This window comes from Engystomops pustulosus, chromosome 5, assembly GCF_040894005.1.
Source record: "Engystomops pustulosus chromosome 5, aEngPut4.maternal, whole genome shotgun sequence".
NCBI lineage: Eukaryota > Metazoa > Chordata > Amphibia > Anura > Leptodactylidae > Engystomops > Engystomops pustulosus.
This window is the reverse complement of record NC_092415.1, coordinates 50,761,306-50,787,201: the sequence shown is the minus strand read 5'-3', so window position 1 is coordinate 50,787,201 and position 25,896 is coordinate 50,761,306. Positions and strand designations below refer to the sequence as shown.

General features: G+C 37.7%; 1 protein-coding gene across 2 annotated transcripts in view; it reads left to right on the top strand.

Annotated features, from left to right (window-relative positions):
• The window catches only part of SNTG1 (syntrophin gamma 1), a 419,742-nt gene that overhangs the window by 377,579 nt on the left and 16,267 nt on the right, over positions 1-25,896 (top strand). For both annotated transcript variants that reach the window (XM_072151935.1, XM_072151933.1), the window contains 5 exons: positions 4,740-4,869; positions 17,319-17,357; positions 23,136-23,252; positions 23,403-23,474; positions 23,713-23,865. In XM_072151935.1, the coding sequence (XP_072008036.1) occupies positions 4,740-4,869; positions 17,319-17,357; positions 23,136-23,252; positions 23,403-23,474; positions 23,713-23,865 (511 nt within the window). The remainder of the gene's footprint in view (positions 1-4,739; positions 4,870-17,318; positions 17,358-23,135; positions 23,253-23,402; positions 23,475-23,712; positions 23,866-25,896) is intronic.

Here is a 25,896-nt window from a genome sequence, read left to right as displayed (position 1 = left end):
TTCATCTGTTGTCATCTCCCTGGGGTGTGACTAGAGCTCTTAAAAATGTAGAACACTGCCTTGAATCCAAAGTTTACAGCAGTGTCCATCCACTCCTGTATATAACCCCCACCACCACCATCACCCCCTCGCTTGACTTGTACCCATGTGGATTTGGGACATTTTCAACAAAAAGTTTCAAAAAAAGCCAAAAGTTACACCTGCCAGGATAGAAAAAACTAAACATGTATAACAAATGATCATAGATAAGGCACAAAAAAGACCTTCCAAGTGTCGCAATTATACACCAAAGAAGAAGAACTAAGATACATGTCCACCATAGACTTTTTATTTCCACGGATCAGTGAAAATAAAAGCCAATGCGAAAACACCCATAAAAATCAGTGAGGCATCAGTGACAATTACTGAACCATGGATGTGACAAACAATGCCAATGAGAAAGATAAATCAAACAAGAACCCCCCCAACCCAAAACAATAGACAAAAATTTGCAGACTAAGGATAAATGAGCACGGTTCTGTATCAGACTCATACATTTACAAACAATGGATTTTACTGAAGTTCTAAACCAAAAAAATGTCATTATGTTGAAAGTATAAAAAAACATATTTTCTCAAAGTAAAGGAAGGTTACAAAACGACCATATGTTGTGTATTAATTAGCAGAGACTCCCTTGACAAAAAGCTTAAAACAAGAACACCTGGCTCCATTACTTAGAATCCTACAGACATTAATAACAAAAGAGGCCACACACAACTATCCAGCATAAATACAAAAGAGTCATTAAATTCTAATTAGCATATTGTTAAGCAATAAACCAGCACGAACAATATGTTGGCCTCAGCAGAAAAATTGTATGATAAACAACAATGACATCCATTTAGCAGTCATGTAAAAGATATTATATACAAGTTGTACAATAAACAAAACTCATCCCCGAGGAAATGTCTCACTCTACGGAAATCTTAAAAAGTCTTTGGGGGTGATCTATCATCACATTGTCTAGTTTTATTTACTGCTTTTTGAGACTTATTTGTCTTTAAAAAAAAAAAAAAGCAGACTAAGTGGATATAAGTCACTCCCTTTATGTTTACCGATGACGTAAAGGAAATCTACAAAAAAAAAATCATAAACCAGGGACACTTACTCATAGATCCAGGGATCACAACTGTGCCAATCTTCTTATATTTATTATCCATGCCCTCCTTCCTGCTAAAATCAACTTTTAAAAGCATGCTAATGGACTAGAAGGGAGGGAGAAGTGCTAAGGGAGTAGAGGGTGAGGATAAAACAGTGTAACAGCCCATAAATCTACAGCAAAAAGGGTATTTTCTCAATTATTTATTATTACTATTTCTCAAGTTTATTTTAGGAGAAAGGGGTGATGGATAACAAATATAAGAAAAAAAACACACTTACTGTTACCATCACGCTTGATGTTGATGGTAGATTTCACTTAACTTAATATATTTTTGAGGGGTGTAAGGACTCCTCCATTGATGAAAAGAGTGACAGTTGGATATTTTGGAACTTTTTACCACAAATTTTAGGCTGTGCTTAACATAAACATATAAATTCTAGAACATGATAATGCTGTATGTAAAGCACCTGTATATGGACCCTGTATGTACAGACCCTTTATATAGACCCCTGTATGTACAGACACTGTATACACTGGACGCTTTTCCCCTTTCAGACACTTATCCCTTATACAATAAATAGGGTATATGTTTCTATTGCAGTTAACAACCTTAAAGGATTTGTCTACGAAAATTTATATTGTTAGCGTAATAAAAAGTTATACAGTTTTCCAATATACTTTCTGTATCTGATCATGACTGTTCTCTTTCTAGATCTCTGTCATTCTACAGGAAGCTTCTATGTTTAATTCAAGTGGATAGAAATCGGTCCATGGTCATGTGATGTCACACAGGTGCACGGCTCCGATTAGATCACAGAGAGCAATCAAATCTGATATAACGAGCCGCATACCTGTTTGACATCACATGACCATGGAAAGGTCTTTCTGTACAGGATATAAACAATGCAGCTTCTTGTTGAATGACAGCAAGCAGAAATCTAGAAAACGGTGAAGAATTGATAATGTAAGTATTTTGGAAGAATGTATAACTTTTTATCACACAAACAATATTAATTATTTGATTAAAGATTTTATCAATTTTCTTTACAACACGGACCCATTTTTTAATGGACTGTGTTAAAGAAATGCAGAAAATCACAGCAATCTTTTTGTTATTCTGTTTTACTGTTCCAGTCATCATATCATTATGTGCAAATACATTTTATAATAGGATGCTTAAAATATGTCAGCCTGAAACTACAGTGTAATCTGCAGGTAGAAGTTCTTCAACTAATATGTTATAGAGCAGAAAGAGCTGAACAGATACTTTTATACTATGCTGCTTGCAAACTGAACTACATTTGCTTAGCAATAGGTTACCTTTAATACATTTTATTTTATCTGTATTACACGTGACTAGCATTTTCTTACTGGTTTAACAAATCATGAGAACATTTATTCAATATATTAAAATATCCAATTTTTGTGAAGTTATATAAAAAAAGAAATAAAAATGATCAAAGAAAGAGAATATCTGTGTACATAAGAAGCTTGAAATTATCCAAGGCTCCCACGTTATAGCTGATGTAAAAGGGGTCATTGAGCAAACACATCTGTACCCAGTATTTGGATATGGTTCTTCAGAAATTTTACATTTTCTCCAGAAAGATAATAATCTTGTAATGAGGGCTCTCCATCTGGGAAGGACAGATAGGAAACTGTCACCTGCCTGCTTGCCTCAGCTATCCTAAAATGATACAGGACAACTAGAAGCCGTTCTCTCCCTATGCAAAGTGCGGACAAAAAACAAGAATGCCAAAAAACACAATAAGGCGTAGTCAGAGGTCCAGGTCACAGCAGAGATGGCAGATAAGGTACAAAATCCCAGATACAAAAAGTTAAAAAAACAAATCAGAAAACCAGAGATGTGAGAAGATTAGCAACAGAACAGAAAAAGAGAAAGAAGCAGACCAAGCAAAACCGGTACTGCTCTTAATGATAACCAGTCACTTATAGGAGTTGGACCAGAGGATACTGCAGGAGGTTAAGGACGTGATACAATAAACTCTAATTCATCCTGCAAGCTGATTGCGTGTTCACACAGACAACTGACAAGTAAAGCAAAAAAATGAATGCCACCTAAGTAACATAATGCGGACAGAGGAAGACATTGGCGCAGATGTTACACATCCTTTTTTCTCATTGGGGGCTTTGTAGTATATGTTTGCTATAATTCTGGGCTTATTATAATTAATGGTGATTTTGTTGTGTTGGATTTGTCCTTTTTTTAATTAAAGGGGTTATCTGAGATTAATAAATAACTTAGGGCCAGTCTGGGGCAGGCTTTTTAAAAGAAATAAACGTGTACTCACCTCCTCCGCAGATGCTGAAGTCCCGCACTGCTGTCCGTCTGATCTGTGCCCCTGTTTGTTTTAAGGGGCACGGAGGCTATGCTGTGGGAGCTTCAGGCTGGCCGAGGTGGTCGGCCATTCCCATCTGTCCCTATCTCTCAGAATTGCAGGGCTCTGGGATATGGTGTCGGATGAGAGTGGTCGGCCAGCCAGAAGCTCCCAGAGCGGCATGGATCAGATGGACTGTGGCACGGAGGTGAGTACACATTTATTTTTTAAAAGCCCACCCTAGCCAGGCCCTAAGTTATTTATTAATCTCGGATAACCCCTTTAATGAATAAGAATATGCAGAGCTTACAGCATGTAAAGTATGTTAGGCACGACGCAAACCCTGCAGCTTCTGACAATACAGCAAATAGATTAAGTACTAAACTTAATGCAGCTGTCTTCTTCATTAATCTTTTTCTATACTGATGAACTTGCAGCCTATTAGGGCATCATTCTCCAACCAGGGTGTATTCAGCAACTAAGAATTTCATAATCACTTTTCTGGCAAACTCCTGTACAGTGGATGGATCTGGCAGCAGATGGCTTCGTTCCCAGTTTCAGTGTAAATTGTGAAGATGCAAGCCTTCTTTCTTTGTTGTACATTAAAAAGTTGTAATACCTGGCCTATGATCAGGCAATGCAAATTCCCCCCTCCCCATCTCACGCTAAATAAGCATGACAGTACATGAGGTGCATTTACCATAGTCTGCATTCCTTGTGCATGTTATAGTGCAAATTGATGGCAGAAAAGAACTGGCTCAAAATTCATCCATCTGAAGGCTCTCAGTATATCTAGAGCAATGTTCCTAGCTGGTGGTGGTGGGGTATCAATATCAATATTGTATACATCAGGTGATTGGTATTGAAACCCCACCAATCAGGTACTGGTGACCTGGAGATACTTCAGTAGTATCCAAATGCGATCAGAGAGTGGCAAACCCCCTTTATGCCGGAGTTGCATAGTTGTGCCTTGACAAAGCAGAGGTTAAAAAATAGTCAGACAACAGACAACAGATAGTAAATGACCCCCATAGACGTGTCAGGATTTAAAAAGTGATTTCAGTCATCAAACAATTTAGACTGTATGTGCTCAATAATACAGCCGTTCCTTTAACAACATTTTCAGGATATCAGATATTTTGTGATATAGTTTTAAGCACTTTTTACAGCTTATGTCTTTTCTGTGGATAATTTCTTCTAGCACAGCTTTGTTGCTTGGTAAATAATGGTTATCTCCTAAATGATTGCTCTATTTACAGGCAGAACGCCTTTCAAATCACGGCGGTAGATGGTGTTTGCAGTGGAATAATACAGTGCTTATCGGCTGATGACTGCATAGAGTGGTTACAATCTATTTCTACTAATATTTCCAATCTCACAAAGCACAACGTAAGTCAAAAATCTGCTTTTGATTCATTTAAAAAGGTTTTTCATGTAATCCTTTTGTTGTTGATGCCTGAGAGACGCCACCTTGTCTTATCTTTGGATAAGCAAAGCTTGGGGCTTCTCGTGAGAAATGAACATAATACTAGAACTAAGTCAACTATGAAACATTCATGAAAAGTGAGATTCTGCCCGGGGTTTACTCTGCATTACAACTATTTAGAGTCAGGTGCATTTCTGTAAATCTCTGTTGCTCTGGTTCGATGAACCAAGAAGCTACATACCCCCTGAATATCAATTTTTATGGAAATCAATCAATGCTAACAGGTAAACATATTAACTAAAACGTGATCAGAGTAATGCAATTTATATTGAATATTAAAGTAATGAATTATTGAAGCCAAAATATGCATTGAGTTCAATATACTTTTACTTTACGTTCGTAGAATAATGAAATGTAATGAATATATCATTTTCCGAATCTGAGTAATACAGTTTTATTTGATGTTCAAAAATAAAGTTTTTTGGTTATTTTTTAGTGTATATTTATATGCATTTTTCTCTTCTGTAACTCTTTTGGCAGAAACATAATATAATATACATTTGCCGAGTAAAAATGATAGAGACAGATACAGAAACAAAATGCAAAAAACCAAAAACTGCCATACCTAGTGAATCCTAGTTTTTTTTTTTTTTTGCTGTGTTGCATTTCATAAACTTTGAATAAATCTTTCTACAAAATGCAATAAGATACCAAGAAAACACAATACACAAGTCCCCAAAATGACGTGGCTCTCAATGTCAACCTTCTAGAATGCTGTCATCAAAAAGTCAAATTTCTAACTAACTTCTCTTAAAAAATAAAAAGTGAAAGGCAGTAGGTGTTGTCACCCTAGAAAACTCATGCACAGCATATATTTTAAATGCAACTCACAAATGAATTACAACAAGTGTTACAGCCAGTTCCATATGGAGGTTTTAAAATTCATAATAACCACTTGTATACATTACATAAAATGATCCTTGTGATACAGATGTTTAGCTCTGCTTAGAAATATCCAGTTATGCGCTTCACAATATTTCCAGGCAAGACTATTCATTGATTTGTAAATTGCTTCTTCTAGTGTCACAACATTGTATTGACTTGGTTTCATGAAAAGTTGGAGACCTTAAGTAAATTAGAGCTAAATTAAAGCAACCACCCAACCAGAAAACAAATTTTAGGAATCCATAGTCAACATATCTGATGTCTTCAGTTAGATGTTTTTTTCTAAAATGGTTGCTTACTTTTGTGTGGAAGCAGTAATTATTAGGACATATACACTGACTCTCCATTGTCCTATTTCGGGCTAGAGAACAGGCAATATATAGATGACTTAGAACTGTAACTTTATATTTTGACTTTATAATTGGAATGCACATTTCTAATTCCTTCAGATATATGACAGAGACTTACACAGTTTTTAGTGGCATTTCGAGTGTTACTCATTAAATGTCTGCTTTGGTTTATACATGTAACTTCTGAAATGTCAAATGCTTCATAATATGTGGAAACTGCAATGAGTTTCAAAAATATTCCTACCCCTTCCACTTTTCGTTAATTTTAAATGTTACAGCCACAAACTATGTAGGAATTTTAATTAATATTAAATGAGATAGAGCTAAACAAAGTATCAAGTATTTGTGAAGTGTACAGAAAACTGTTTTTTTTTTTAACTTTTGCAATTTTGAAAGTGAAAAGTTTAGCTTTCTAATGTATTCAGCCCCCTGTACTCGGATACCCATAAATACAATACAGTGATCCTAAATCACCTTAAAGAAGGTCAAAGGTTTGTTGGAAAACATTAGTGAACAAACTGCATATTAAAAAACAAAGGGACACAACAGACAGCTCAGTGGTGAAGTTGGAGTAAAGTGACGGACAGGTTAGAAAAATAACGACATGACTATATTCCTGAATGGACACCCCAAAAAAGGAGAGCACTAATTAGAGAAGTAACCAAGAGGCCCAGGGTCACTATGGAGATCCACAGCTCAGGAGGAGAATTTGTCCACGAAATAACTAAAGTCCAGCACTACACAAATCTGGCAAATATGTGTAAAAAAAAAAAGGAAAGTTTTTCTTTCAAAGCAAGCTGCAAAAAGCTGCTGTGCAGTTCATGGTTTAACAACAGAAAGGTGATCTCGGCCAATATATTATTTGAACCATTGAGCAGTCTTGCTTTGGTTAACAATAGACATTGATGTAAGCAATGTGCATGGACAACATTGGCCAAATTGTTTGTGCAAGATATCAATTTAAATATATCAAATCAATTAAAAATCCCAAGGGGTCTGTATATAGAGCATTCTAGTATGTTATCTCTACCATAGCATCTTATGTGACATTTAACTGGTTTTGTTACATTATGAGTAACCTTTATGAACACTACATATAAAAATGCCACTTGCCAGAATGTATTAGTTAGCATTGAAGACCCCAGGGAACCTCTGTGTATACATTTATACTTCGCATATATACATGTTATAATCATTTTTTGTCATGCAGAACGTTGATAATTATAAAATAATTAAATGAATACATTAGTCTCTTTATAACCACATAAAATAGAGCTATACAATAAGACTATCTCTGAAATAAAGTATAATCAGAAAATCACATACCATATATACTCGAGTATAAGTCAACCCAAGTATAAGCCGACGTTCCCAATTTTAACACAAAAAAATGGGAAACCTATTGACTGAGTATAAGCTGAGGGTGGGGAATGCATTGGTCACAGTCCCCCCAAGTATATAGCTTGCCAGCCCCTGTAGTATATAGCCTGCCAAACCCTGTAGTATATAACTTGCCTGCCCCTGTATTATATAGCCTGCCAGGCTCATTTTATATAGCCTGCCAGCCCCCCTGTAGTAAAAAAAAAATCAAAAACATTGTGCTCACCGTCCCCCGTAAGATTCTCTTCTTGCTTCAGATCCTCTTCATGTACTTTGGTCTTCTTTAGCTCCTCTTTGGGTCTTTTGGCTCTATTTGGGTCTTTGCACACAATGACGTCATCTGCTTGCCGACATCATTGTTTGTGAGCCGCCGGCATTAAAAGGAACCCAAAGAGGATTGGAAGGACACAAGGAGAACGCGAAAAGGCACCAGAGCATCGACAGCAAGCAATGAGTACAGTGTTAATTTCTTTTATAGACTCTAGTATAAGCCGAGTTAGGGTTTTTCAGCACAAATTTTGTGCTAAAAAACTCGGCTTATACTTTAGTATATAGAGTACTTAAATTGAGTTAATATCAGCTTTTCTGTTTAGATTGGGACTGAATCAGCCTGAAAAGATTAAGGATAAGGGAAACTCTGCTTTCCTGCTTCCATACAATGTACTAAAAGAGAAGGTTTTTTTAACTAGTTCCTGAAAACTATAGTTCATGTCTTTGTATATTGTATCATGGGCTGTGCACCACACAAGGTATAGTACCATTAACAGTGTAAAGATAGTCTGTTTGTGAATGGTAGGTTTTGCTACGTTTTAACCCCTTGCTATTATGTCACATGTTTGCTGCACATGATTGGAGGGGGCTAACGGGCTGAGCCCTCTGCATAGCCAGTGAGTGTTTGCTTTCTTGATGTGGATCGTTGCTCCCCATCACATCATCAGGGATCAGTGATCCGTTGCTATGAAAAAGACATGAGGCTGTCTCATTTTCCACCATGTATTACAATGTGAGATTTGCACCTTGTAATACATGATGTGTAAAATCCCCATACACTGCCATCTTGTACAAACATGAAAATCCAAATGGTACAGCTCGCCTTCTGAATGATTCCCCGCCAGCGCACAAATTGACAACAATCCCATGGACTCCAGGCACAAACGCTCTCCAAGAAGAATCACCAGCACTTTGGGGAAATATAGTTGAAACTTATTCCATTTTATAGAGTTCCAGATAAAAACATACTTTCATGGCAAGGTGCATAGTAATGTACAATGTGGCATCTCATGAAACGACCTATGCGTTTCGCTCATCCGAGCTTAGTCATGGTCTACTTTCACAAAAAATTGCAAATCTATTTAAAGAACACGCTCTTATTAGCGTTTGACATCAGGAACATGTGATAATCATCATGTAGCCAGTGCAACCCTGCCTGCAAAGTGACTGCGGTTTACATTACTTGTTAAAACCTCTGTGACCATGGACAGATTTCTCACCACTGGAAATAAACAATAAAGCTTTCTATACCAGGACAGGAAGCAGGGATCTAGAAAACTATGAGGAATTGATACAGAAAGTATATTGGAAAATTGTATAACTTCTACATACAGACAATAACATTTGCAGAAACGGGAAAGTTGAAATTAAGCTGCACTAAAATATAATACAGTTATTTATACTGCAATACTTATTGTTGAAGTATAACTGGTTTAGGAGCAATAATTTTTTACTTGTTCTCGGCAGAAAGCTTCAGTGACATTTCAGACAGATTGACTGATTTAGCAAAACAATGGTATTTCTCAGTTGCTTATGGATTTTCAAACTTAGCAATTATCACTAAACACAGAACTGTAACAAATTGTTTCTTTTATCCTTCAATCACAGTAGAAAGCCCAAATGACTATAGTGACGTGGTGACAGATATTCCAATAAATCAATTCTTTATGGGTTTCTTTATTTAACAAACTCAGATTATGGTTCTGCATAAAGAAATGGCGCTAAAATAATGTCCACAAAGGATTTTTAAAACATTAAAAAAAACAGGTATAATTTACAGTGTAACCAAGTTCATCTGGCCATTCCCAACTGCAGTACAAAAATGATAGCAATTCCTATGATGACAATTTTGTACATCAGGCTAAAAATCTCACTAAAAGGCTGTGAAGTTCAGGACTAGATTGATACAATAGATTTGCATGTTACAATTGTGTGGCTTTATAGTGTTGAACGAATTATAAAAAGCTTACAGAAAAGAGCCAGAGGTTGATGTTTGATCTCTTCAATAGATAATCCTATCTCCATAATCCAAGCATAAACATGAATCATCATAACTACAGGGTACATTGACGATTGCTTCAGCTACAATATGTTCTTTATCACTCCATGTATTGATGGTGAACCTGTTATCCTAGAAGATTCCCTTCACTTAAATTATTTCTTACTCAAAGTTCAAAATTCCATTCTGAAAAAATGATGAAATATTGCAGAGGAATCACAAGATGTCATCCCTGCACTCCCTACCAAGTTCTCCATACCATAAAAATACAGTCAGGAAAGCTGATCTATGAGTTTTTAATTATAATTATTATATACAGTAATTATTATAAGAAGCTTATAATGGAAGCTACTACTTGTGTCATATAGTCCATGGAACTGCAGAAAGTTTGATTTCAACAATTATGCCAAATGGCAATTTTCTGGCTACGTTAATTTCTACACCAGGTAGGGCCTAATGTAGAAAAAAAATCTGCACAGGCCACTGCCGGATAGACAAGAGGCCAGAGCCTCGGCATATGATAAATAACCCCCACTATGTGTATGTGTTGGAAGCTTTCCCAATATTCATAGCAAAGGAAGGTCTTGTAAAATACCACTCGCAGAGACATATTCTTTAGGTGCAAGGTTTATTCACGGCCAACCAGGAGCATTTGCACATTTGAAACACCTTGAAGAGAATGCTCAAAGGTGGGGAGGGCCCCATTTACCTTATAAACATGAATTATCAAGGGATATACATTTAATCTTCTTCCTAATTGGGTTGGGTTAACCTTAGATGGGTTAACCTTATTCTCTATTTCATTATTTACATTAGTGCGGGGACAGTGCGTGGTCAGCTAGTGATCTTTTGCTAGGTATCATATGGCCAAATCTGGCAACAGGGTTGCACCAGACATGAGGTGAGTTTAGCGTCTTGCTTCAGGCAGCACTGCAGAAAGATTTGGAACAGCATCAGGTATGTAGCTACCTGCTACAAAGCAGGAACTGACACTTAAAACAGTTTCTCTTCCATCCAATGTCAGCATGGATGTGAGACACAGCATGGAGAACCCACTAAAATTCTAACCTTATATGTTACCAATGGGGCAATGGGGGGAGGGGCGGGGGGCATTGTGTAGCTCACCTCAGGCAGCAGAAAGTTAAAGTTCACCCCTGTCCGGCAAGAACAAGCCAAGTTCTTTGTCCTGTCCATCATAAGTAATGGTCACTCATGAGAGCAAGTGCCACCCTCATCCTAGGAATGTGCAAACTTTGAAATGTGGTGTTTGGCATGACAGGAGGCTTTAAAACTATACATTTTTTTAATTTCTACTTCAGTCTCTAACATGAAAATTAAAGGCTGCAAATATTACATGTTATAGGAGAACTACATTACCAGACCTTGTTGGCCATTACAGATTGAAAGAACATTTCGAGATTCAACCTTCCCTTCATGGCTACATGCTTTTTATTTTGTAACTAACATGATTTTGGAACATATTTTGTTAGTTCATTGCGATTTCAATGATGACCCTGTCAGATAAATATTACATAGTCTGTGAATGTACTCAAATGAAAGTGACTTTTATCATGGTCACTTGAGGATAATATAGCAATGAATACAGTACAATGTAACCGGCACAACATTGTATTGGCAAGTAGTAGGATTGAGCTACTTAGGAGAACAATGCTATCAGGTAGAGGTTTTAATTGGATGTAACACTGTCTTCCTCACTCTTGTTTCTGAAGTGCTCAGTAGCTGACTGGTATTTCTTGATCTATTTGTAAATGGCTCACCTCATCAAGACAATCCCTTTTATTTTGTCTGTATACACTATCTGTAACCCCTCATGAAGAAGCAATACCACCCACTTCAATTCTGTTTGAGGCACACCTTATCAAGCCAACCAGTATCTTGGTGTGCATTTGGAGTGACAAGAAACAGCTCTATGCAGATGAAATATGAAACCTTCAAACTCAAAGGGGATGTGCCTTGTTTATCATTGCTATTTAAAACAGAATGTACAGCAACTAAAAACGTATTTATTAATGGTGTGAATAAAAAATACAGCCCATCCTACCAAACAGTAGCCCTTAAAGAGGACCTGTCGAGTCAAGAAACTTAACAACCAAAAAGTCCTCCCTCCGTGCACACAGTATAAAAATACTATACTTATCTACAGATGGGACCATTGAGGCGCATTAGACCCATCTCCAGTGTTTCCCATGCCTACACAGTACTTTAATGAAGCCGTAGCAATACACTCTGGCTTCATTGCGCTGAGTGTAGCTGAGGTGTAGTATGCTGACTTCACTGTGGGACTTTGCAGGATCAGGGAGCATTGGAACAATGTAAGTCCAAAAGTTTTTTGTTTACTAGTGCTCACAGAGGGACTTGCTAAAGAGCAATTTCGGACTCTAAACCACCGTTGCATAAGGACCTGACAGTGGTTTACTGTAACAGATCACCCCTGAGAGGTCCGCTTTAAAATTAAAGTAGTTATGGTTGTCAGGACATGCTGCCACAAAATCAAATGTTTGTGATTTTTTTTTGCAAAAATGTTCAAAACGAGTACAGCACCAAAAAACCTACATAGGCTCTATCCTACTGTACTCTTACTGACCCATAGAATAAAAATAATATGCTGTATGGTCAACAGCTGAATATTTACAATTAAAAAAAGGATTTTGTTTTTTTGATCCATATTGGAAAGACTTAAAGGAAACCTACCATCAGGGATCTATATAATAAGGTAGATCCGATGGTAGATTCCTACTATTGAGCTCATTCTCATACAGAGTGTGGCTAGTAAAAGAATTAAGAGCCAGAACTTCAGAAAAACGTATCTTACGTTTATGCTAATTATCGTCCGTGGCTACTTGGGCATAGCGGAGCCGTGCCATGGAGTGTGAGTAAAGGCTACTCCACAAACATGTAGTTACAACTGATCCTTCCTATCAGTGCATCTCTGCTGCGCTCCCATCAACTTTTCGGCAATGAGAGAGCACGGTGGGGGCGCCCTGCTAGGCGGGATGACATCCTCATTGTGAAGTCGGAATTCTGCGCATGCTATGTCATCCCGCCTACCAGGGCGCCCCCACCACACTCTCTCATTGAGAATGAAGAAGAGAAGATAGGAGGCACTGATAAGTGGGTTCGGCCGTGGCTAACGGGTCGTGGAGTATCGTTTACTCCTGCTCCTCCCACTCCACACTCAAGTAGCTGAGGATCGATAATTTGCATAGATATAAGATATATATATTTTTTAAATTTAAACTCTTGTATTAGTCATATACATTATGGGGATGAGCTCGATAGTAGGAACCTAACATTGGATCTAGCTTGTTATGTAGATCCCTGATGGTAGGTTTCCTTTATCAGTTCAATCAGTTGTAGGGATTCTTATATAAAAATTGCCCAATCAAAAATATATTATTGAAACCCTCAGGCTAATATAACCTAATCCTGCACAACAGTTGCTCCTTACAGATAATATAAATACAGCATTTTAAAATATTTTTTTTACATTATGCTGAATTTCTGAGAACATAAAATAATTGTTTGTTGAGCCAACCTGGTAAACTGGGTTGTGAAAGTTTATAGACCTTCGTGCTAGTGAGAAGTTTCATTTAAAGCCAAAACTGAGGGATTGAAAACTAAAAAATATTATTAGTAAAATTAAAAATTATGCACCTCCGATATCTAATTATAAAGGTTTGTAATTGATACATGGCTTCTTATTTTCTAACATAAAATATATGGGATGTTGTCACATGTCACTCATTTGTTGTATAGGAATTAGGCCCCTTCCACACTAGCGAGTGTGATGCGATGAACTCGCATCACACTCGCAACGCAAGCTGCCGGGAACGCACGGCCCGAACCCTGCACCGCGGGAGTGAACTCAGCATGTCAGTTCACTCCCGTGGTGCAGGGTTCGGGCCGTGCGTTCCCGGCAGCTTGCGTTGCGAGTGTGATGCGAGTTCATCGCATCACACTCGCTAGTGTGGAAGGGGCCTAAGGGTCTAAGATATAGCTTGATGACACCCAGATTGGTAAGTCAAACAAAGGAAGAGGGATGTCCATGATTCATCAAAGATTCATACAAATCTTTATTAAATATTATCAAATATTATTTGTCTAAAAACAGTTAAAAAACACATGCAACTCATGCATTTGTTCTTATGTTAATTCATTTCTAAAACAGTACGTTCCTAACACTATTGCTATGGCACTATGGCCATCCACTTACATAGAATTTAAAGGTTCACTTTTCAAATGGGCATGGTTTTTGTAAAATACACAGTAAGCCTGGATAAAGTGAATGTATTAGAGAAATGATTTGCTGAATGCAGCTCTCTAGAAATACGAGTATCATAGGTTTTACTGATAACCTTTTATTTGAACAATTCATATTTTAAGGCACACTTTATCGAGATCATCTCTTCACCGCAGTTCTGGAAGTGCAGATTCAAAGGCTTTATTGCAAACTCAGATATCGATCTGCAAAATGACTGAGAATGCTTTAAAGTGAAGAAAGGGAAGATAAACTAATATAAAGTAACACAGTAGAGTACAATGTGAAGGTAATATAGTAGTGAGATATATACGGATATTTAGTCTTTCACGCGTTTGAATAAAATTTACTCCAACTGCTGTTGGTTTTGTTTCTTCATGAAACGGTAAAAATATATAAAGCCCTATATCTAATCTTAGACATGAACAAATTGGTATAAATTGCACTCATAAAGTGTAATAAGGATTATTAAAAAAAGATTCAGATTTCTCAAAAACACTGGGGGTCATTTATTAAGGGCCCGATTCGCGTTTTCCCGACGTGTTACCCGAATATTTCCGTTTTGCGCCGCTTGTACTTAAATTGCCCCGGGATTTTGGCGCACGCGATCGGATTGTGGCGCATCGGCGCTGGCATGCGCGCGACGGAAATCGGGGGGCGTGGCCGAACGAAAACCCGACGTATTCGGAAAAACCGCCGCATTTAAAAACCGAAAATGTGTCGCATAAGGACCGCTTACCTTCACCTGGTCCAGCTCGGTGCATTCCGGCGCGATGAGTTTACTTTCAGCGCAGCAGCGCCACCTGGTGGACGGCGGAAGAACTACCTTATTAAATCCCGGCCGGACCCGAATCCAGAGCGGAGAAGCCGCCGCTGGAACGCGAATGGACCGGGTAAGTAAATTTGCCCCTATATCTCATATTTCCAAGGAGTTATGACTACTGATAGGAGTTATCACAGGGGCCCAGAGTGCCCCAACAGTTAGGTGCTTTCAAACTTGTCCAATTGGCTGGTCCAGATACATGTACCATTAGGTTGTAAGATTTTAAATGCAACATTATTTACTGTTAGTTTGCATGTGGACATCCAATGAGCATACTGGCACTATGATTTTGATTTTGCATTGGTAAGTTGCAAGGCATAAGGTACTCCAGGGTAGAAAGAGCCAAGCTATGATGTCCAGGTTAATTGAATAAAATTCTGTACAACGCGTTTGGGCAAGGACATTACATACATGCCATACATAGCTTTAGTTAATATACTTACTCATCTTTGGACATGAAAGCAGCACCTCTTTCCAGTCGGAGTACCTTATATCTTTCCACTTACCTATATTGCCTGTGGGACGATGGCTTTGTGGGAAACCACCACTTTACCTTTAGGAATCTGGCTCCACTGGTCTTCATTCGAATCTGTGCTTTCCATATGTTTTGTCTCCTGGTATCTAACTGTATGGAGCCACTACATGGGACAAAGGGCCACTTTCTGGTTTATTCAATTAATATTTTGTTGAATTGGTTTAGTTAAAAATAAAAGTTTTTGGCTGAAGTTGAATTAAACAGAGAGGTTTTATACACCTATGAACTGACATAAAAATGTAACTAGTATTTCTTTTTATTTCATCTGAGAGACATTATTACATGTGTTCAGACTTATGCAGAGTTGAACATCAGCATTCTCCTCTTACAATTTGCATACGGAGTGCTCCTGTGATCTACTGTGTTTACAACTACACTTATTTGTATTGTGGGTTTATTTTATGTTCTGATAAGTTTTATCTAGAAAATACACTTTTCTTCCCCAGGTCACCAGGGCAGATTCACTGATTCTGTTTTCTATTTAGACCATTAAAAATTGTCATAGTCACTCTTTTTAAAGGGAGTCTTCCACCTGCCACAAGAATTGTAATCTGTTAGCAGCATGTGGTAGAGAAATGTATCAAGATTTTTATTATACTTTTGATATTTATGTCCATTATGCTGTTTCTGATGAATTCTCATTTTAATCTGCATGCTATTGAGGCAGTTTGTGCACCCAGGGTGTGTCCCCAGCACCCAGAGCACCGATAGTAATTCCTATACCACTACCATCTTTGTAAAATAAGTAGGCGATTTGCCTTGTTCGAAACATGGGGCAATAATGAAAAAGGGCAATTATTTAGATGGGAATAGCAGCACTTTAGGTGATGACATGTGCGCCAAAAGCCTCATTAGCATATTGCTTAAACTGAGAATATATATATATTGGTGGGTGGGAGCTAGATTACATGGTACCCACAGAGATGTGATTTACTATCCTGCAGAGCAAGAACCCCAGGCTTTTGGTTCTGGATATAGAATATAGAAGAGTAACCACAGCAATGATTTACATGGCACTGTTAAATATCCTAGAATTAGTAACATATTTTTTCATTATGAGGATTTGTGGATTAATTGATGACATATTCTTCATGTTGGAGGAAGCCAATGCCTCCTTACAGTATTTTAGTGAAGAGTATTTTGGTTTCTTTTACCTCCCCGAAGTATACCATTTTTGGGGCCCTTTTTCCCTTCAAGCCTTACTTTGCTTATTCACACATAATTTATGGATGTTATAACTGTTGCATTGATTGGGGCTTGTAATCCTGAGAGAGGAGTAATAAAGGCTTTATGATTACAGACAATAACTCAGCTACAAGGATCGGCATGGTGCCATTTACTGAAATCAGTCTTTTCTATATAGTCCCATTCCTCCGTTTTTAAATTCAGAAATTTCTAAATGAATCAATAACAGGGCTTTACCTCATTTTATGAATTATAAAATACAGGCGGTCCCCTGTTACAAACAGCCTTGGATGTTCATAATTTTCTCTACTTTATCCCTAGGCTACAATGAACAGCTGTAACAGTTATCAAAGGTGTTTGTAGTTAAACTTTATTGTTCATCCTGGTTCTTATGACAACCCAACATTTTTAAAATAAGATTGTCATAGAGACCCAAAAAATTTTATAAATTATAAAGTATACAGTTCCGACTTACATATAAATTCAACTTAAGAACAAACCAACAGACCCTAGCTTGCATACTGCATCTATAGGAAATAACAGCTCTTAATAAGTCCATCCATGAAATATATACCATATTTTCTTATTTTCTTTGTTAATTGCAAAGTTCTCATGTTTTCCACTCATGTTATTTTTTTTTTTACAGATTAAAAAAATTAACAGGAACTTTCCAGTAAATCAGCAGGTATGTTTTATTATGTTTTTTTTCTTTATTTTATAATAAAGGTTTTTTGCGATTTTTCAAGTACAACCATAGTTATTTAACGTTTTCATATTCACCTACAGTATCAAAATTCTAGGTCTGTGTTGAAATTCTCCTAAGTTGAAAGAAGATGGGAAATTTTGGATTATTATTGTAGCTTCTCTCCGGTGTCCCTCTGGGGCTGACAGGAGGAACTCCAAAGATAATACAGTCCTGTCTGCAATCCTAAACAGTCAGGGATGAGTGGCTTTAAAATTTCGTTGAAAGCAGCAATTTTAAAATTACTTGGAACTGAATGAAGATTCTTTGAGTCCTGTCTGGTGAACTCTGTGCCCGGTGATGGCTTGAGTGCTAACAGAGAGGGCTCTGAGTGCCATGACTGGTCTAGATAAATTTAAATATCTAGGCATCATTTAGTTTAGAAAAAAATATCATGTAATAAAAGAAAAAATGCTACTCACCTACAACTCTACAGCTACAACTACAGCTGCTCATCCTTTTTACTGCCGCAGTCAAATAGTGATACTGGCATCACTGTATTACTGGGATCAATGATGCGAGTTATATTATTAGTCACATGGTGCCTGTATGTGCACAGAGACTACAGAGACAGTGGGAAGCCATTGGCAAATCAAGATTTAATTTAATTTAACTAAAAACCTCTCGATTGACTTTTTATAGTTTTTGCATCCATTTAGAGATGGGTGAATTTCCCTCAATTCGACTGACCCGGTTCTCCGAATTTTCTGAAAAAATTTGATTCGAATCGAATCAAACCGAATCACGACATGTGATGTAACAGTATGTCACATGCCGGGTGCAGATGCATGGACCGGGCTCACGGGCTGAGGCCTCTCCAGCTGGTAAGTCTATGCTGCATATTGAAGAAAAGGCTTACTGGTAACACCCATGGTCGGTACTATAAAAAAAAAAATAAAAAAATTCAAAATTCACCCCCCCCTTTCCCTAGAACTGATATAAAAATAAATAAACAGTGAAAATTATAAACACATTAGCTATCGCCGCGTCCGAAAATGCACGATCTATCAAAATATGCTAACATTTTTTCACTGCGTTAAACCCCGTAACATAAAGATATCACCAATAGTCGAAAATGACAATTTTTTGCCAGTTTGAAAAATATTAAAAGTCAATAAAAAGTGATCACAGTCAGTAAAATGATAGCAATGAAAACATCATCAAAAGTTTTTAAAAAATGACACCACAGCTCCGTACACCAAAGTGTAAAATAGTAAACATACAGTGAGGAACACTACCGCCATACAGTGAGGAACACTACCGCCACACAGTGAGGAACACTTCCGCCATTCAGTGAGGAACACTACCCCCATACAGTGAGCGACACTTCCGCCACACAGTGAGGGATACAACAGCCATACAGTGAGGAACACTACCGCCATACAGTGAGGAACACTACCGCCACACAGTGAGGGACACTTCCGCCATTCAGTGAGGAACACTATGGCCATACAGTAAGGGACACTGCCGCCACACAGTGAGGAATACAGCCATACAGTGAAGAACACTACCACCATACAGCAAGGAATACTACCACCATACAGTGGGGAACACTATCTCCATACAGTGAAGAATACAGCCATACAGTGAGGAACACTACCGCCATGCAGTGAGGAACACTACAGCCTTAGATTGAGGGACACTACCTCCATACACTGAGGAACACTACCGCCATACAGTGAGGAATACTACTGCCATAAAGTGAGGAACACTACCTCCATACAGTGAAGAATACATCCATACAGTGTGGGACACTACCTCCATACAGTGAAGAATACAGCCATACAGTGAGGGACACTACCACTACACAGTGAGGAATACAGCCAAACAGTGAGGAATACTACCGCCATACAGTGAGGGACACTACCCCCATACTGTGAGGAAATCTACCGCCATACAGTGAGGAACATAACTGCCATACAGTGAGGGACCCTACCCCCATACAGTGAGGAACGCTGCCGCCATACAGTGAGGGACACTACCCCCACACAGTGAGGAATACTACCGCCATACAGTGAGGAACATAACCGCCATACAGTGAGGGACCCTACCCCCAAATAGTGAGGGACACTTTGCCATACAGTGAGGAACACTATCTCCATACAGTGAAGAATACAGCCATACAGTGAGGAACACTACCGCCATACAGAGAGGAACACTATGGCCATACAGTGAAGGAAACTACCACCACACAGTGAGGAATACAGCCATACAGTGAGGAACACTGTCCGCATACAGTGAGGAACACTGTCCGCATACAGTGAGGAACACTACCCCCATACAGTGAGGAATACTACCCCCATACAGTGTGGAACACTACCCCCATACAGTGAGGGACACTACCCCCATAAAGTGAGGAATACTACCGCCATACAGTGAGGAATATAACCGCCATATAGTGAGGGACCCTACCCCCATAAAGTGAGGGACACTACCGCCATACAGTGAGGAACACTATCTCCATACAGTGAGGGACACTACCATCACACAGTGAGGAATACAGCCATACAGTGAGGAACACTACCCCCATACAGTGAGGAACACTACCCCCATTAAGTGAGGAACACTAACCCCATACAGTGAGGAACACTACCCCCATTAAGTGAGGAACAGTACCACCAGGTTCCTTTCTTCTTCACAGAGTTCTCTGCCCCATGTAACACCTTGTGCTCGTGGCCATTTTGCTAATAAAGTGGAAAAAAAAATTAAATTCGTTCCCGCAAATCACCGTAAACTTCGGATTTGTGACGAATCAAAGTTTTCCTGAAATTCTAAATGAATTCTGATTCATTAAGATCGATTCACCCATCTCTACATCCATTAAGTAAATGGTAAAAAAATTAGTAATTACTTTTTGTTTTCAACCTTTCATTAAGGTATCTTGATAAAGTCTTAATTGTATTAAAGGTGTGCAAAAAGTGGTTGTATATGTGAGCATTTTGTTGCCCTTGAGTGAAATTTTTTGGGTACAGTATGTGAAATTCTGTAATATGTAGCTTCTGTTTATAATAGTTTTCAATATCATGTATGTGACAAACAAAGAAGTGTACAATATCTGCAGTAAAAGAATAGCAATTCTTAATCAGTATCAGATTGATTGTGGTCTGAAACACAACAGCCCACCAGTCAGCTGTCCTCAGCAGTAAATACACAATAGAAATAATAGACATTGGGTAGATAGATAATATGACAACACCTTGTGCTGAAACCATGCCCCTCCAGCACTGCTGGATAAACCAGGGGGCCGGAGCAGCAGGGTAATTGTGCTGAAATAAAATTCTGGAATTGTGCTATTTCCAGCAACAATTCAGACTTGAACGATTGCAGTCTGTAGTGAGTATGGAGGTGTGGAGTAGGAACGCTGCACTCCACTCCTTCTTCAGGCCCCTACCCCTACTTGGAATAAAGGTGAAAATAATCTAAGTCAATCAAATACAAAATTGCTGAGCACTTACCACTACTAGAGGTGAGTGCTCAGCAATTTTGCAATTTATTGGCATCCATTTTTACCCATTAAACACACCGGTCTGTAGCTAGCAGCACCACCTTCACTATTTTACCCAGGTAGATGGGAATGTTTGCTGCTATTTACCTTTGCAAAATAGTGCCTGATGTTTCGCTAGGCTTTGCAATTTTTTTCATGTCTAATATACAGAAAAACTGGCATATAAGCCACGATAATGCCCACTCCCCCCCCCTCCTTATCTTATTCTAAACCTTTTCGTGTAGATGCGACATACAGAGTAAAATTATGTTGAAAAGTAAAGAGTTACTAGAAAATCTGGAATTACTTGAGCCCAAAGATCAGTGAATTGAGATCAAGTGCTAGAAATATAGTTTCACTTACATTTCAATGGTAAAGTTGCAAACATGAATCATGGGAAACAGTTTGTATTTTGCTTTCATAGTAGAACACTTTACATAGCGGTTATCAGGTAGATGTAGGGCTAACTGTCGTAACACTAAACAGTAAAAAGCCCATTTTCTTCTCAGTCCCTTTATTGCATATTATGCGCTGAGACTTCAAAAGATGTTTCTTATTTTGTGAAGAAAATGTTGTCTCCCTCTGCAATTATCTCTTTTCTTTTGGATGAACCATTATGTTTTATAGCTATTGTTGCTTTAAACCAGCAGGAATTTCAAAGTAAAAACAGGTTGCTAAGCAATAAAATTGTACCTTGGTTAAGTGCAGAATAAAATCTTAAAATATGATGAACTTTACATCCAAAGATTAAGAACTGTGATGTTAGATGTGACTTGTCTTCCGTTATGATCATCACACATCATTATGTATAAGAAGTAAGCCAGATATATGCACTTCAACACATCTAGAGTTTGTGCCACAAGTGAAGAAATAATAATTAGAATAATAAAACATTAATTCAACAGATTATATTTCCTATGATCAGCTACAAAGTAAGATTTATAGTAGAACAATTCTATTCTCTACACGGAAAATCAATAGCAAATCATTCCAGAATAGTCCTACTAAGAGGACTTCTTAAGAAAGTAGTTCTAAAAGGATTTCAGCTGTGGGGTATTGCAGACCACTAAGATATTTCTTTTACAGCTTGGATAGTACTGATAAAGTGATTTCTTTGTTTTTGTAATGCATTTTAATGTTTTCTTGGGGCGATAAGACATAAGACGAGCAAAAGAGAGTTTTTTTTTTTTTACTTCAAGAGGAGAACTGCAATTTGCCATATAATTTTCCAATCTATGTTTTTTTAAGGTCCTTTGTTTAGATACAGTCATTGGGGGAAATGTATATAAAACTGACGCGTGTTTCAGTCTTAATACTCCCTTGCTAGCGCATAACACAACGGGATTATGAAGAGGTTCCGGACTCAGCACTCGAGATGCCATATGAAATCTTCCCAATGTCCTTCCTGTATTCTGGTGGAAGTTAAAGTACCCACCATGTGCCTCACCTTGCCTAATTTGAATAATGTCACAGTGCCAAAAAGTGGAAAACAGATTTTCAAGTCATGATAACTGCCCCCTAGTGCCTCTAGTTTTCACATTACACTGCATTTAGATTCAGATAAGAAATGAATAAATGTGCAGGCAGTCCCCGGTTGTAACTCAGATTATGTTGGTTTGTTCTTATTTTGTATGTTAGTCAGACCAGGTACATTTTGTATGTGCAATGCCAAACAAATTTTATTTTTGTCTTTGCTACAATTGGATTTTCAGTATTTTAGGTCGTCATTATAACAAGGATTAATGATCAAGTTTCATTGCAGTCACATTTGTCAGGTGCTATTAATTTGTTTATAACTGTAGAGAAAAGTTTACTAAGAAATATGTTTTAGTTTTATTTCTGGAAAAAAAGAGAATTACATACAGTGCATTACATTTCTTCTCTTTGTTAAACCACTTTTGAGTTAAGATGGTATAGTCAGTGTACAAGGGTGTTGCTTGGTAGAAGAGAGGGACTTATGGTACAAGTAAGCCCATTTACATGTGTTGGACTGGGATTATACAGTGTAAAGATCAGTTTTCGATCAGGTTTCATTTCAAACTACAAATTGACTTGTTGGTAGCAATAGAAGAATATATCAGACAATGTTATTGTTTATTTATTTAGTATTTATTTTTAACATTTTTTAATTTTTTTTTACATGGTAAAAAAGATTTTAAATGATTACTTAAGCCGTTTCTATCCATATTACAGAAAGAACCAATTAAAGAACCAGTTTGTAATTTTATTACTGACAGATTATACACATGGGCTGGGTTGAGGAACGGGAACAAGATAATCTTCAAGACCACATGTACACACCAAAGTTTCTGGCCCTTAGAGGACCATCACTTTTTAAATTCAATTCACCTCCAGTAAGTAACATATATCTTAACACTTTTATGTATACTTTTATACTTTCTTTCTATAAATTCATAATTCATTATAATAATAATACTTATAAATTACTCTGTTATATTAATTCTTGTAATACTAAATACATTATTTTTCTGTTTTTAACTAAGGTAACAACATGGGACTGGATGAGGGCAGAAAAAAAGTTTACAGTATATGAAATTATGTTTAAAATTTTTAAGGTAAGGGGGGATGTCTGTAAGAAGTAATTGTATATTAAATTCCATAGAGCATGTTATTGATATGCATTTTTTGTATCATTAGCATATTATTATTAGCACGTCATTTTACAGGGTCTATTGTGTGGTTGTGCAAAATTGAACTTATTGTTATTTTTGGCTTCCATATCTATTAAAGCAAAGTTATGTAAGAAATATTACTTGATGTATGCCAGATTGTATAACTTCAGGTTTTCATCAGGACAGTGATCTTCTGGACCGCCGAAAACACTGCTTTGGTGTTCAATCGGAATCTGGGGAAGACTTGTACTTTTCTGTGGAGCTGGAGAATGAGCTCATACATTGGGAGAAATCGTTCCAGACAGCAACTTTCTTAGAAGTTGAAAGGATACAGGCAAGAAACTCTGTATATAATCCCAAAGATGTTTCAAGGTGTGGTTGTAATGCCTGAAAATGGGTGTGCCATAGAGAAGGTGAAATAGGTGTGCCATAATGCTTAAACACTGATTATGCTGATAGAAATAGGAAAAGATGCAAACATCTCCTGTAGTGCCCACAGTCGCAAATAGGATACCTAAAAAAAAAAAAGATAGAACATGATGTCCGCATCCTCTGGTGTGTCCATGCTCTAAGACACACTAAGGGGGGCAGGAATTGTGACTATTTCCCCCCTTACGCAACTTGGCATTGAGGGATGTTGAGTGGGGCATTCCAGATGGCGGAGTTGACAGCCCAGCACCAATGCACTAGCTATAACAAGAGCCCATTACTGGTGAAGGTTAGGGCATAATTTTACACCAGGCAGTACCTAGTGTAGAATTGTTCAGCCATACTGTCATCCGCCAGGTATATAAGTGGATGGGAGGGGTTATATACTGTGCAGCTGGAGGGGTTGGGATAGTATCAAGCGTTGCCTAATAAATCCTCCACTAGGAATCTTTATCAGTAAATACTGTAAATGGACATATATTTTCTGTTGTTTACCTTTCACATGCATCTTCACCATCGTAGCAAAAAGAACAATGGTCAATGATGCGCAATCCTAATTTCCAATATTGATGCTTTTTATTTCGGATTAATGTAAATGCACAGTGAGTTGGTCACTCTCTATATATTTGGACCTGAGGGACTATTAAGATCACATAACTGCACAAAATGCTTGGTTCATTGCGCTTAGTATATAAGGTTAGATATAGGCAGTTCAGGTTTCCAACCATTGGCCTGCATGGCCTGTGTATTTCTTGTAGTTTCTTTTTTATTGATAGGGTAAAACCTTGTGGAATCAGTCATGTAAGGAAATTATTGTCTTGTAATATAATTTCTACAGAAATTATTCTTACTTTTATTTTTAGCTGCATTGGAGAACACCCACAAGCAAATAAATTAGATTGTAAGGTCTCCTGCTTAATTCTGATGATAGAATACAAAATTAATAAGTATTTATCACTGTCAGCCTTCCTGTTATAGGATATGCTTTAATGAAAAGAACAGCTGGTATGCATATGGAAAAGTAGGCTCACAGTATGTCAAGATACTAAAAATTAAAATTTTAGTTTAGATAATTGTATCGCATGCTGCTTTTTCTATAAAGAACGGCACTCAAAGAGAGTTCAAGAGTACAAATACAATAAATATAACCGTGTCCATTCAACTAAAAATAAACACCAGCAAATTACATTTTCAAGCTGAGATTCTGCTGACTTTAACAAACAAAATAGAAGGAAAAGATGTTTCTACAATCATATCTTTTTATTGTCTATTATTGCTTGTTATTTTTAAAAAAAGGAAACAAATAGGGTATTTTTTTGCACAATTCATCCCTGTGCATTACATGAATGGTGGAGTCTCTCCTGTCATTTCTAAATTTTAGCTGTCTGTATGCTCTTACATTGGTTGTGTGACAGGTCCTGTACATGGCTCAAGCATGGCTTGATAATAATATCTGGCTCTTGAGCTCCAGAAAATAAGTAAAATGTTTTACAGTATAACACTTTATTATTTATAATTTTACTACAATGTTAGGGGTGATTGTCTGAGCTTTCATTGCCAGACAAGTTACATAATGCAGTAGCATAATTATTTTCTATCTTAGATTTTATTAGGAGGGTACATAAAGAAAAGCAGTGGCATAACAGTAGCCCCCACTTACCTACAATCGTGCTGCCACCCCGTCCCACAATAGACTTGAAAATACACACATATGTGCAACAACCCCCACCGAGGCCTAGCCTTTTCTTGTGGTCTGGAGGCAGCCGGGGCCCAGAATACCAGAGTGGCTGGCGGTTGCGGCCTAGGCACGCCAGTGCCACGGTGCTTGGTATGGGGACTGGAGGGCTGTCCTACAGCCTGGCAGGTCTCCAGCAGGTGGTGTTGGCAAGAAATGATGTAGAGGGAGAGGCTGTGGTACTGGTTCTCCCTGGGGCAG